Source organism: Neoarius graeffei, chromosome 7, assembly GCF_027579695.1.
Source record: "Neoarius graeffei isolate fNeoGra1 chromosome 7, fNeoGra1.pri, whole genome shotgun sequence".
Classification (NCBI taxonomy): Eukaryota; Metazoa; Chordata; class Actinopteri; order Siluriformes; family Ariidae; genus Neoarius; species Neoarius graeffei.
In genome coordinates this window covers 92408109-92423788 of record NC_083575.1, presented here as the reverse complement: position 1 = coordinate 92423788, position 15680 = coordinate 92408109, and the positions used below count along the sequence as shown (strand labels likewise).

The 15680-nt window shown below is 39.9% G+C and overlaps 2 protein-coding genes across 3 annotated transcripts in view; one reads left to right on the top strand and one right to left on the bottom strand.

The window, feature by feature from the left end:
* LOC132888794 (uncharacterized) overlaps window positions 1–3654 on the top strand; it is a 30479-nt gene extending 26825 nt beyond the window's left edge. Inside the window, exons 3-4 of the mRNA XM_060924888.1 lie at window positions 936–1064; window positions 1184–3654. Of these exons, the coding sequence (XP_060780871.1) occupies window positions 1203–2882 (1680 nt within the window). The 5' untranslated portion in view covers window positions 936–1064; window positions 1184–1202 and the 3' untranslated portion in view covers window positions 2883–3654. The remainder of the gene's footprint in view (window positions 1–935; window positions 1065–1183) is intronic.
* Window positions 1–15680, bottom strand: part of wdr17 (WD repeat domain 17) — a 391349-nt gene that overhangs the window by 148862 nt on the left and 226807 nt on the right. The window lies entirely within an intron of this gene.

Below are 15680 nucleotides of genomic sequence, written 5' to 3'. Positions count from 1 at the left end.
ACGAGCTCTGTCTGGGACATGGAGAACCAAAACCGTGGCATAAATCTCTATATGTCTCTCGTGAGTAGACGCGTGTTATCAAAATGATGAACATATTTTGCATGGAGAATATGAACTCTTACCATCAGGAAGAAGATATAGGCTGCCAAACTGCAGGACAAATAGGTTTAAATTGTCAATGGTTCCTTGGTCTATTAAATTACTCAATAGTAGGTAGTGTGGGGGTGTTGGGGTGGGGGTGTTAGGTTAGGTTTTTTAGGCTTTGCCACCCGTGGTATTATGTTAAGTGTAATTTTATTCCTTGGTCTTTTAATTTTCTTAGAAAGGGAGGGTGGAGGGGGGTGTGATGGGGTTGTGTGTGTGTGTGTGTGTGTGTGTCTATGGGTGTGTGTGTGTGTGGTAATATTTATTATGAATGCTGTTGTGTGGATGTTAAACGTTAAATGTATTTTGTGTTGTCCATTGTGTGTATAAGTCGATGTGAATTGCCAGACTTTGTGCCCAAGACAAATTTCTCTCTTGAAGAGACAATAAAGGCTGTTACTTACTTACTTACTTACTTAAAATGGCGAACTGGTTCAAAGTTAAAATTCTTTTGCGTGTTTTTTGAGGATGTGTCCATATAATATAAAGAACGTTACATAGTGGTGTGAAGATATGAAGTTTATCTACTCGTGTTGAAAAATATATCATTCATTCACTTTGTTCACTTGTGATCTATACATTCACTTCTCAAATATAAGCTTATATCTTCACGCAACCATGTAATATCTGCTCTCTCTTTAACACTAACATATAAAACTATGCGTGACTCATCTGCACAAATTAAAGAAATCACAAGACACTAAATCAAGATGGGATGTATGCTCTTTCATTATGCTTTTAATTAACTATTATTATTTGTTGATTAATGAGACAATGCCATTTTTTTTCAGTCTGTAAAAGAAAACGTGACCATGGTTCAAGCTGGTTAAAGCTGACTGAGCATTCATCTGCTAACGCTTACAGAACACCGACATCAGGCAAGGAAAAGTTCAAGATCAGTTTCGCTCAAACTCCATACTGTGTGTAACTCCACGCACAATTTCAGTAATAAATCCTTACTGTGCTTCACCCATCTCTGAATATGACCCTTAGCATGTAAATCATGACTTTGAAGAAATATATCCAATATATTTTTTAGACCCTGAGCAAGAATCACCATGACGACACTAAACAGCATCACCCAGCTGAAAGAGTCTCAATTCGGTCAGCCTCGTCCAAGACACGGTCTGAAGCTGCTGCACTGGTTTGCTTGTGACTGTCTCTCTTTTAACCAAAACAATGTTATGCTTTCACACTGTTGTCCCAAGAATGGAGATTTTGGTTTCCACACATATGACAACAGATATGGTGGTCTTCTGCCTGTTGTGGCTTTCCCCTACTACGAGGTTGGCAATCTCAACAAACCGGGAGCGTCCAACCTGCCTGCTTATGTCCAAAATGATTATACGCACCGCCCAGACAAAAGCAACATGGACCGCATCATTGTCAGCCTTAACAACAAGTCTTTTGTCAAAGTCTACGTGACTGAGCATAGTGATTGGTCAAATTTCAACAAACAAGCCACCTACTGCATCAGCAAAGACCTCATTAAGACCATCAAGGCTCTGGCCTTAAATGAATTTCTTCTGCAAACTGGGTATTTGAACCCGCAAGCAAACAGTTTTGCTACAGGTCCTGTAGAACCCCCATGTCCTGGTCCAACAACAATGTCCATCTGCAGTCCAGTACAAGAGATTTGCATGAAAAAAGACATTCACGCTGAGATTATATCACCTTCCGTCTTGACAAAAAACAATACACAAGAACACCACAAAGCTCCACCAGCATCCTCCATCTGCAGTCCAACAATTATGCCTTGTACGATCCAAGACATTCAGAAGGAGATCGAATCACCGCCTATCGTGATGAAGAACAGTACACAAAAACACAATGAAGATTCACCAGCAACCTCCATTTGCATTCCAGAAACTACATCTTCTACGACCCAAGACATTCAGAAGGAGATTGAAACAACTTGTAACTTGATGAAGAATAGTACACAAGAACACCACAAAGCTCCACCAGCACCCTCCATTTGCATTCCAGAAACCACATCTTCTACAAACCAAGACATTTATTCAGCTGAGACTGAATCACCTTCCAACTTGACAAATAATAATATGCAAATGCACACCACTACTGAGAAGACTGAATTGAACAATTTTGTTCAGGACAACACCATCCAAACTTTCAGGAATTCCTTGAGGAACCTTCAAACGCCATCTAAGGATATCCAAACAACCTCAACCTCCACACTAACCATCATGTCTGCAAAGAACCAAAACACGGATATCAAACCATCGCCTTTTTCACAAATGAACCTTTTCTTTTGGGGGGTGTATTTTCTTTTTCTTTGTGTCTTTTTTTTGTTTTTTTGGGGTAACGTGATGAGACTACTTCTCCTCGTCATTTTTGCATCGTCATTATTACCGTGGCAAAACTGGAACGGAGGAGAGCAAGGACAGACAAAGGAAAGAGAAGGAAGAAAGAGCACAGCACAGGAGAGAAAAGGGACAGGAACAGAAATGGAAATGAAAGAAAATGAAAGCCGCAATGCACTCTGTGATCACCTGCACACCATCTGGCGTGTCTTAAAGGACCCAAAATCATTTCCTGTTTTATCAATGAACTCTTTCTTTTGGGGTTTTTATTTTCTTTTTCTTTTTTATGTACTTTTATTTTGGCGGAAGGTTATGCATTTAATTATAATCGTCTTTAGTTTCGCATTGTTGGAGAAGCAAAACAGGAAAAAAAATGATTTCCCGTTTGGGAGAAACACAGTGAGAATTAATAATTGAGGATGAGGATAATTAACCAATTATACACTCACTGGCCACTTCATTAGGAACACCCATACATCCACCTGTACAACTGTTTGACGCAGCTCTCTAATCAGCCGAGCCCTTGACAGCAGCACGATGCATCAAATCATGCAGATACAAACTTTCAGTTAATGTTCACGAGGTTCAAACATCAGAACGGGAAAAACTGTGTCAGTCTCTAGAGTTTACACAGAATGGTGCGAAAAACAAAAAGCATCGAGTCGAGTGAGCGACAGATCTGTGGGTGGAAACAAACGCCTTGCTGATAAGAGAGGGTCAGAGGAAAATGGCCAGATTGGTTCGAGATTTTTTGCCAGGAAGGATATAGTAACTCATATAATCACTCTTTACAACCGTGGTGAGCAGAAAAGCATCTCAGCAGAAGAACACACTGGATTCCAGTCCTGCAGCCAAGAACAGGAATCTTAGGGTGTTTTCACACCTGGTCCCCTTTAAAGGAACCAGACTCAGTCCTCTTTAAGTGGACCAAAAAGTGGACCAACAGAAAAAGAACTCAGTTCTTTTTGTGTTCACACTGTGAATTTATTACAAAGAGGACTGGGTTCTCTTTCTGGTCCAGTTAAGCTTTGATGGGGCCTCAGTCCTCTTTCTGTTCACACCAGGTCCTCTAGAGCCCTCAGACCCCCGGTGCACGGAATTCTGGGTAATTTTCTCTTGAATCAAAATGTCTGCTGCCATGCTTGCCCTGCTGTATTCTTTGATCAAAATAGTGCGGATTAAGGAAAATAAATTTATTTTATATATATATATATATATATATATATATATATATATATATATATATATATATATATATAATATAGTTATATTATTGTGGCCGACTCATCAGTCAGTAAGTTCAGAGAACTGTAAAGCGGCTGTGGTAAGTTCCAAAAGGAAGTTGAGTTTCCCTGCTACATTCACGTGACCAACTACGGCAAACGAAGAAGGTTAAACTACAGTGAAAAAGGCGAAGTGAACCCGGTGCGCTTTTTTGTTCACAATGCGCAGATTAGGCGAACTGTACCATTGATTTTTAGCGAACCGTGCTGAGACCACCTCCTGAGGTGGTCTCAGTTCGGTTCGCTTTAAAGGGGTCTGGGTACGGTTGGAGTGTTCACATATGCGCAAAAAATGCTGAGTCATCGATCTGAGTTCGGTTAGATAGCTGAAAGGGACCAAGTGTGAAAACACCCTATGAATCAACAACAAGTTCTTATTAAAATGGCCAGTGAGTGTAGACAAAAAGAAAGGAACTTTAATTTTTAAATAAATAAATAAATAAATAAATAAATAATAAAAACTTCAAATAACAAAAGTTGAGGTAGCGAGGGTGAGGAGTGTATACATTCGAAGTTGAGTAAGTGATTGATAATAGATAAGTGAGATAAATAATATAAATATTGCACAGCGTCGTTAAACAGTATGATACATGAAGATATTGCACAGGTTTTGAGCGTGATAAATAAATATTACACATGATACACTACCGTTCAAAAGTTTGGGGTCACTTTGAAAGGTCCTTATTTTTGAAAGAAAAGCACTGTTCTTTTCAATGAAGATCACTTTAAACTAATCAGAAATCCACTCTATACATTGCTAATGTGGTAAATGACTATTCTAGCTGCAAATGTCTGGTTTTTGGTGCAATATCTCCATAGGTGTATAGAGGCCCATTTCCAGCAACTCTCACTCCAGTGTTCTAATGGTACAATGTGTTTGCTCATTGCCTCAGAAGGCTAATGGATGATTAGAAAACCCTTGTACAATCATGTTAGCACAGCTGAAAACAGTTGAGCTCTTTAGAGAAGCTATAAAACTGACCTTCCTTTGAGCAGATTGAGTTTCTGGAGCATCACATTTGTGGGGTCGATTAAATGCTCAAAATGGCCAGAGAAATGTCTTGACTATATTTTCGATTCATTTTACAACTTATGGTGGGAAATAAAAGTGTGACTTTTCATGGAAAACACAAAATTGTCTGGGTGACCCCAAACTTTTGAACGGTAGTGTACATGTTGGTAATCTTGAACAGTGGGGTCTTGTCAGACTTAAACTGAAGGCAATTTTTTTTATTATAAAAATTCTATTTATCTCATTTTATTAAATATAGGAATGCATTTCTGACAGCTATTTTGTCGCTGCTATAGCAAGTTATGAGTGTTTGAAATATGCTCTGTAATATATCAGTCCTATTAAAGTGGCCGGTGAGTGTATATATACTCAGCAAAAATAAAAACTTGACACTCATTATTTTTCAAATAGTGTTTAGAAACTTTTCTTGAAAGAGTTCTTGTTGTGATTATGGTTAAATGCATTGTCAAAGGCATTACGTCACACATTCATTCTACTGGTCGGGCCTACGTAGCACGTGCGAGAGCACTGCACGCTAAAATCACGTTTCCACGTGACACAAGCGACGTGACCTACTGATACACATGCAGTTGATCTCACGGTAGCAGAGTAGAGTGTCATCTCAGAAAAACAAGGTTTTATGGTTAATTATTCGTTAATTTGCAATGCCACGACTGTCAAACATTCAGCGTGAACGTGCCATTGGCATGCTGAATACGGGAACATCCGTCACTGACGTTGCGAGGGTCATGGGATGCAGTCGACAGACCATCCATAATCTCCAGACACGTCTCCATCAAACTGGCACCACAGCCGACCGTAAGGAACCCTCCACAGAACTTGCAGGAGCTTGGTGCCATGTTGGTACAAATATGGCGGCGCATTCCCCAAGCTGTGTTCAGACGCATCATCCAATCCATGAGGAGACGTTGTATCGCAGTTGTGAACGCCCATGGAGGACACACCCGATATTGACATGATTTCATTAAGTTGTGACTCACAGTTTTTGATCATGGACATTGTCGTCGCATTTCCGGTGGAACCGATTCCATGACAAACATGATCTGTATGCTATAATGACAAGATAATTGAATACAATCGTTATTTCAAACCTATTTTCCAAAATGTTCAAATTATTGACTTTGAAACGAGTGTAAAGTTTTTATTTTTGTTGAGTATACATATTTTATCACAAGACAGTGTGAAAGGAGGAATTAGTTCTCAGAATCATGGCCATGTATCCTAAATGATTCTTTCCAGGGGTAGTGATTTACTCCCAAGGTGGACAAGCCAGTGTTTGAGAGAATTTTGTCTTTCCAGTTCAAGAGTGTCGTCTTTTCAGCAATGATGAGTGATATGATTAATATGAAGGGTCTGAAATGTCTTGAAGTTGGAATATAAGGCCAAAGCCCAGCAGCACAGGGAGCATGTTCATGACCTCTTACCAACAATCATGGATGTTTATTATCGTGAATTATTATATGGTACGAGCTACTTCCTGTAAAAATCGTGCACTCTGATCAGGGCTTTGAACCAGAATTTTTTTCCTATTGGTTCGTTCCGAACAGAAACGGAATTTTAACGTTTCCGGTTTTGGGTTCCACCATTAAATAGACGTTCCCGAACCGGTTAGAACAAAAAAAATTTCGTTCCCGGAACGGTTAATTACGTTCCCTGTCAGCTGTTTAACAAATGGCTATAAAATTATGTCTCTGTCTCATCCAGCTTAAGCCAAATGTAGGCTAATTCTATTACAACCTTCATTAAATAAGACAAGAAATAATTCAAAACAATTATTATTTCAAATGTTGGCGATTTGGATTCTCAGTATGTCTTCCCATCTACACAAACAGAAAAAGTGCCAAAAATGAAAGATAATTCGTTTAGTGTGTTACCAAAGGCTAGTCAGGCCCTATAGAGGGCTACCGCATGACGTCACCGCGCCGCGAGATTTTGTTAGGCGCCATATTGGAAGACCAAGTACACATCTATGCAAGTGCATACATACATAAAACAAACTACACCTGAAATGTAGCCAGGGCCGGTTCTGCCCTAATCTGGACCCGGGTGCAACATCGCGGAACACCCCCCCCAAAAAAACAGTCTAAATCAGGACAACCATCACATAACTATAACTATAAACATTTTATATCAACTATTTTAACTAAATGGGCTATAATAAATAAGCCTGCAGGCAGCCACGGCGGGCTGCCTCAGAAAAGTAACCATTCAATGACACAACTGAAAGCCTGCAGCCACGGCGGGCTGCCTCAGAAAAGTAACCATTTGTCCTACCTTAAAACTCGTTTTGCATTTTCTGCCTCCTTTTTTGTATTTTCGACCCTCCGTTTATTTTCTTTCCTTTTCTGAAAACCCGATTTGTGTCCAGACATTTTGTTCTGCTACCAATGAACTAACTCGTCAGATCTCGGCTCTCGAGCCCGCGATGATTCCCGTGGGAGGGGCAACAACTGATACATTTTTACAAACAGCCAATAGGGAGGTTGCAACGTTCAGGCTCTTTGCTCAGACACTCAGTAATGCACTTACTCACTTTATCACGTGGAGACGTGATAGTAGTCCACCTTCCCGCTCTCTCCATTCAGTCAGCGAACGTCACACAGGAAGTGAACCCCAGCGGGTCATAGAAACTTGCGCAGGAGAAGAATGGCTTTTTTATTTGTAGGCTACGGAAACTTTGAGGAACGAAATAAAAACCGGTATTAACCGGTTACCATTATTTTTAATAAGCGTTTCTGTTCCGGAACATAAAAAATAATAAAGTTTCTGGTTTCGTTTCTGTTCCATGTGAAATAGAAAAAGTTCCTGGTTTTCGTTTTCGTTCCTTGAACCGGTTCAAAGCCCTGACTCTGATTGGTTCCTTGGCGGGCAGTATTTTCCCGTAATGCCCGTGGGCGATTATGGATTTTCTTTCCAAGGCACCGGCTTTCAATGTTGCAAAAAACAAACAAAAAAAGATGAACTGGGAATCAAAAACAGCCGAAACACAAAAGACAAACAAGAGTCAGCGAGTTATTCAAGAAATGAGTGACGAAGAGCATGCAGAAACCACTAATCGCGAACAGAAATTCAGTTTTGAAACCGCTAGCCGTTTATTCTGCACGTGTGAGTCAACTACTGTACGTTACAAACATGACGGGACTGAAAGCAGTGTCATGCCTCGTTATAATGACCGTCTTTTTAATCTTAGAAATAAAAAAGCCAGATGTTAACCTCGCTTGCTCGGTCTTTACGGGAAAATATCAGACCGAGGTCTTGACGGCTCGGTCTGTATTGTCAAGACCTCAGTCTGATATTTCCCCGTAAAGACCTAGTACTCAGTTAATAAGTAGTTAGTAATGACCAAGTGATGGTCTGTCAGTCCTGGTCAGCCGTATGGACATGTCTTACTATGGCTAAGTTCCATATGGTGCACTTTATGGGTTGTAATATGGGGTCCATGTTGGATTTTATATTGTATTAATGGCCGCTTGGTTACAAACAAAGTGTGATTGCGTATCCATCCCTGATGAACCTCCTGTGATGGTTTTATATCTGCACTACAACAACAGAGGCACTGGTGTTGATTTTTCCATAATGGAGTGTGTTCAGAAGGGGAAAACAACAGCAGTGACACGTCCATAGGGGCAGGTTGTGAAGAGTCACAATATCAGCTGTTCAACAAACATCATTAAGTCCTCATTCGGGACATTTTTTAACAATTCTGCTAAAATAATGTAAGAATGCTATTGGATTGATATAAGCAGATATTCCGTTCATTTTTTCGCTTCTTTACAGTAGATGTTGTAACATCATGACACGGTGGTGTAGTGGTTAGCACTGTCGCCTCACAGCAAGAAGGTTTTGGGTTCGAGCCCAGTGGCCGGCGAGGGCCTTTCTGTGCGGAGTTTGCATGTTCTCCCCGTGTCCGCGTGGGTTTCCTCCGGGTGCTCCGGTTTCCCCCACAGTCCAAAGACATGCGGTTAGGTTAATATGGGACGGCCTTGGGCTGAGGTGCCCTTGAGCGAGGCCCCTAACTCCCAACTGCTCCCCAGGCGCTGTTAGCATGGCTGCCCACTGCTCTGGGTGTGTGTGTGTGTGCTCATTGCTCACGTGTGTGTTCACTGCTTCAGATGGGTTAAATGTAGAGAGGAATTTCACAAGTGTGTGATGAATAAAGTTGTGCTTTCTTGCTTTCTTTCTTTCTTTGACACAGCCTGCTCATTCTCCCATTTAGAGTAGAGTTATTACTGCACCTAGTGGTCAAAAATGTGAACTGCAACACATGCAAATAAAGGTCGATTGGGAAAGGAATTCCGCTTCCACGTGCTCAGACGAGGAGCAGCAGCAGTCAGGACAGTTAATGTTAACCGCGTGAATGTTAACGCTGCCGGATTTGACTATTTTCAAACAGATCATGGACACAGACACAGTGTTCTCCAGGAAATTACTGGAATTAAATCTAACAAAATGTAGAAAGTGTATACAGGATATGTGACGAGTCATGGAATCCACGGACACATGTCGGCCGAAACGAATCCGAGAAAATCGCAAAAGAAGCAATGCTTCTTTTGCGATTTTCTCGGATTCGTTTCGGCCGACATGTGTCCGTGGATTCCATGACTCGTCGCATATGATGAACATAGTTTTTATTATAAGATTTATTTCCAAAGTGAACGCAGGGATATGGAGCAGATAATATCCATGCATTAGAAATGTGTGTGCACCATGGTGCGGAAAAAAAGAAGGATAAGGGTGATGTTCATCTCAGCTATTCACTTCAGATATTCATCAACTTCACCTTTGGCGAATAATTGTTAATTAATGTCGTCAACCCATTCTCTGATTCTCAGACTGGACATTATAAACACCACACTGAGTTCACGTCCATGTATCCAGCTTTCATGAACCGCACAATACAACAACAACAACTAGGAGGTAAACACGAACGGTCATGAGTTTTTCCACCACATTCGGCTCTTCATTCTGTGGGTCAGACCATCAGACCAAACCATCAGATAGAAGATATACATTTTTCATCCCTGCTTAATATACATTTATTTTTTGGTCATTTAGTCCCAAATTCACAATTTTAACAATCAGTGATTGCACTGAAGTGTGCTTTCTTGCTGTACTAACTTCTCTCCAAACAGGCTTTTAGCTTAATGGTGTTCTTCGACCATGACCTCTTTCTACTGCTGTTCTTTGAAAAGATGACTTTGGTCGTTGACTCTGGATAAATGTATTTGTTAAAAGCTGCCAATATAAATGTAAATGAATAAATTATTTCTCCAAGAATTCAACTGCACTGAACATTTTTATTGCTTTGTTTTGGTTATTACTGTGATATTACTGTGAAGGCAAACTATTTAGCGCTTCAAAAAAATCAGCTTATTTTCTCTGTTATCATTATAAATTATAAAACGACTACGGTTAATGACTTAATGAGTCTGATAATCTAATGAGAATGATTGATTGATTAGATTTATTATAACAATTAGCTTATATAACTTAGATGTACTTATAGTTCTGGTGCTTCCTGTATCAATGTTGCTATACAAACAACAAAAGTCATAGCCCAATGGTTAAAGAAGCAGCTTTGGGACCAAAAGGTCACTGGGTCGATTCCCTGGATCAGCAGGAATGGCTGAAGTGCCCTTGAGCAAGGCACCGAACCCCCAACTGCTCCCCAGGCAGGCACGTGCACACATATGGCTTTAGGGGTGCTTGAGCCCCTGCCCTTTTTGCCTCGAATTAAATGTTGCCCTTTTAAAATAATAATAATAATAATAATAATAATAAATAATACAGTCCTGTTAGAAGTTTAACCCTCATCCTACCATGCTATTTTACACCTTAATCTTACCATGTGGGGTCCGTTTGGACCCCAATACTTTTCTTTAAAATTAAAGCTTATAAAGACAAAATCACCAGATAAGTTTTGTTCAAAACATCTTGTATTAATAACAGCAATACACTAAAGGGCCCAAGGCATAAAGAACGCACTTAACCTTCATCCTACCAGCCAATTTTACATACACAAACTACCAGGCGGGGTCCGTATGGACCCCAGGAGGGAATACCTTGAAATCAATGCAGTAAGAACCAATTCAATGCAGCAAACAGACATAACTTTATTGAAGAACAAAATCCACTATGGCTGAATATCAATGATGTATTATAAATGCAATAACATTGCAATAATATTGCAATAACTAGCATACATGTAGCAAATTATAGTGCCACAAAAAAAAAATTGGCATTATATACATGATTTTTGCAGCTCATGCAGCTGTAAAACATTCTGGATTACAACTTAGGTCTTTTCTTACAGAATTTAAAACAAAAAAGTAATTGTAAAATAATTTAGGGCTTTTGTTTTGCAGCCTGTGCTTATTGCAGCAGTGGGGTCCACACGGACCCCAAGAAGGAATGCCTTGGTAGTTTCATTATGGAACATAAAAGAAATAAAAGAAATTAACTTTCAGTGTGCTATTCAATTATAAAATGAAAGACAGATAAACTTTACTCTGGGGTCCGGTTGGACCCCAGTAACAAATTAATTATACCTTCACAATGCAAAAAGCTGATCTTCCGGTGCTTTAGTGTTTTAATTAAGACATAAATTCCGACAAATTCATAAAACGGTGAGACAGTATGTCACATATTTTTAAAATGGCAAACAAACATATAGGTGCGGGGTCCAGATGGACCGCACTTGGTAGGATGAAGGTTAAAACAACGGCGGGACAAAAACTCCACGGCAATCTACCAATTTTCTTGTAATCTGGGGTGGTTGTGTGCGTTGAGCTGCCGCTTCTCTGTCCATTGCTGCTCCGTTCGAGCGCGGACAGAGAGAGGGCGTGCGCGGACTGAGTGAGAGGGAAGAAGCCGCAGTGCGCGCTGCCACAATGATAACAGAGGAGACGGACAGTGAGGCAGCTTGAACATGTGAGTTATGGTCTAACAGTTAGCCCTTTCAAACTGTATGGACATCACATCTGGGCGTTTGTAGCGCTACTGACATTTGTGCGAGTAATTTAAGTCTCTGTAGTTTAACCTTCATCCTACCAAGTGGGGTCCATCTGGACCCCGCACCTATATGTTTGTTTGCCATTTTAAAAATATGTGACATACTGCCTCACCGTTTTATGAATTTGTTGGAATTTATGTCTTAATTAAAACACTAAAGCACCAGAAGATCAGCTTTTTGCATTGTGAAGGTATAATTAATTTGTTACTGGGGTCCAACCGGACCCCAGAGTAAAGTTTATCTGTCTTTCATTTTATAATTGAATAGCACACTGAAAGTTAACTTCTTTTATTTCTTTTATGTTCCATAATGAAACTACCAAGGCATTCCTTCTTGGGGTCCGTGTGGACCCCACTGCTGCAATAAGCACAGGCTGCAAAACAAAAGCCCTAAATTATTTTACAATTACTTTTTTGTTTTAAATTCTGTAAGAAAAGACCTAAGTTGTAATCCAGAATGTTTTACAGCTGCATGAGCTGCAAAAATCATGTATATAATGCCAATTTTTTTTTTGTGGCACTATAATTTGCTACATGTATGCTAGTTATTGCAATATTATTGCAATGTTATTGCATTTATAATACATCATTGATATTCAGCCATAGTGGATTTTGTTCTTCAATAAAGTTATGTCTGTTTGCTGCATTGAATTGGTTCTTACTGCATTGATTTCAAGGTATTCCCTCCTGGGGTCCATACGGACCCCGCCTGGTAGTTTGTGTATGTAAAATTGGCTGGTAGGATGAAGGTTAAGTGTGTTCTTTATGCCTTGGGCCCTTTAGTGTATTGCTGTTATTAATACAAGATGTTCTGAACAAAACTTATCTGGTGATTTTGTCTTTATAAGCTTTAATTTTAAAGAAAAGTATTGGGGTCCAAACGGACCCCACATGGTAAGATTAAGGTGTAAAATAGCATGGTAGGATGAGGGTTAATAATCTGCTTGTTAACTGACATGACGTGACCTGTTACTGTTCATAATCGATTGCCTCGGCCGTGCTTCGGTGTACATGCAAGTATCATATATCGTCGGGAAGCTTACATTCTCCTCTTGTATATATAACTAGTCGTCGACCTCTTCCACAACGTGCTCAAATCAAATGTGGGTTATGTTTCAGAAAAAAACAAAAACTAAAGCTTGTGAAAAATGTACTCGGAAGCCTATGCAAAGAAGAGAGGCTCTCTGATCTCCTTCTCCTCTCGATTGAAAAAGACATATCCATAAATCACGATGAGGTCATTAATATCTACAGGGACATGGCCCCCAGAAGGTTACTGCTTTAAGGCCCCTGGAATGTTAGGCTTCTACCTTATGAGAGGAAGGACTGATTTTTATCATTTTGTCCATTAGGCTATTTACTTATTTGTTCAAAATTCAGGTTTTACTGTTCAATGTTAAATCTTTAACAATAAAAAAGCCTAATAATGCACCAGTGTTTTATTGCTTTGCATGTCTTCCAAGCCTATGATAATGTGAGTGACAATTTTGCTGACACAAAAGAAATGGCAATTACATATCACTTTCACCAACACAGGACACATAGCTAAGTACTTACCTTCCTATTAGTACGTTAATTTTAATTCTACATTTCCATATTTTGGAAAGGACCGGGAAAAAAAATCATGCACTTGCTGCCCTTTTTCTGACTTTGAGCCCCTGCCCCTCTATAATCCTGTGCACGTCCCTGTCCCCAGGCAGGTTATAGGAGAGACTCAGTGCAAAGGGAGGGTGTATAAAGTATTAAATGCAGGGATGCCGATAATAATGGCACGTGTGCTCTTGATGAAAATAAGTACCTGGTCGGAATACCTGATAAGTATTATTTTATGCATTGTGCTGCGTCCACATGATTATCTGACTGGATACTTGCATGAATGTACAGGCGTTCCTCAGAAGGTGGCCAGTAAATGTAGGTCTCAATACAGTTTTTTGACATATCACATGTCAGGAATGTAGTAACAACAATCAGTGATCGAATCATTTGAAAATTCATTGGACACACCTACAGTGCCTTGAAAAAGTATTCATACCCCTTGAACTTTTTCACGTTTTTCCACCTTACAACCACGAACTTAAACGTTTTTTATTGAGATTTTATGTGATAGACCAACACAGGGTAGCACATAATTGTGAAGTGAAACAAAAATGATAAATGGTCTTCAAAATTTTAAACAAATAAAAATCTGAAAAATGTGGTGTGCATTAGTATTCAGCCCCCTGTACTCTGATACCTCTAAATACAATCCAGTGCAATCAATTGCCTTCAGAAGTCATCTAATTAGTTAATAGAGTCCTACTGTGTGTAATTTACTCTCAGCATAAATACCGGTACACTTGTTCTGTGAAGGCCTCAGTGGTTTGTTAGAGAACACTGAAGAATAAACAGCATCATGAAGACCAAAGAACTCACCAGACAGGTCAGGGATAAAGTTCTGGAGAAGTTTAAAGCAGGGTTAGGTTATAAAAAAAATATCCCAAGCTCTAAACATCTCAAGAAGCACTGTTCAATCCATCATTCAAAAATGGAAAAAAGTATGGCACAACTGCAAACCTACCAAGACATGGCCGTCCACCTAAACTGACAGAGCGAGCAAGGAGAGCACTGGTCAGAGAAGCAGCCGAGAGGCCCATGATCACTCTGGAGGAGCTGCAGAAATCCACAGCTCAGGTGGGAGAATCTGTGCACAGGACAACTATAAGTCGTACACTCCACAAATCTGGCCTTTTTGGAAGAGTGGCAAGAAGAAAGCCATTGTTGAAAGACAGGCATAAGAAGCCATGTAGGGGACACAGCAAACATGTGGAAGAAGGTGCTTTGGTCAGATGAGACCAAAGTTGAACTTTTTGGCCTAAATGCAAAGCGCTACGTGTGGCGGAAAACTAACACTGCTCATCACCCTGCACACACCATCCCCACTGTGAAACATGGTGGTGGCAGCATCATGCTATGGGGATGCTTTTCTTCAGCAGGGACAGGGAAGCTGGTCAGAGTTGATGGGAAGATGGATGGAGCTAAATACAGGGCAATCCTGGAAGAAAACCTGTTGGAGGCTGCAAAAGACTTGAGACTGGGAAGGAGATTCACCTTCCAGCAAGACAATGACCCTAAACATACAGCCAGAGCTACAATGGAATAGTTTAGATCAAAGAATATTCATGTGTTAGAATGGCCCAGTCAAAGTCCAGACCTAAATCCCATTGAGCATCTGTGGCAAGACTTGAAAATTGCTGTTCACAGACACTCTCCATCCAATCTGGCTGAGCTTGAGCTATTTTGCAAAGAAGAATGGGCAAAAATTTCAGTGTCTAGATGTGCAAAGCTGGTAGAGACATACCACAAAAGACTTGCAGCTGTAATTGCAGCAAAAGGTGGCTCTACAAAGTATTGACGCAGGGGGGCTGAATACTAATGCACACCACATTTTTCAGATTTTTATTTGTTTAAAATTTTGAAGAACAGTTATCATTTTCGTTTCACTTCACAATTATGTGCTACTCTGTGTTGGTCTATCACATAAAATCTCAATAAAAAAACTTTTAAGTTTGTGGTTGTAAGGTGGAAAAATGTGAAAAAGTTCAAGGGGTATGAATACTTTTTCAAGGCACTGTACCTTGGCTTCAGGATGCTTCATTTTCTGCTTTCTAACAATGAGAACTGAGCTTGTGGAAATCCTTCTAAAGAACAGAATAAAAGCTCTATTGTATTCTTATTGAAATTAGTATAATGAAATTAGGTTGGCCGCATCTCCTATTACGTCAATGCATTACAGCGGATGTAATGAAAATAATATAATAATGGAAATAATGCATGAATATTCCCAATTTCATTCCACTTTTCAATAAACTGAAATAGCAATACGTTGTAATACTAAATTGCTCATCTATT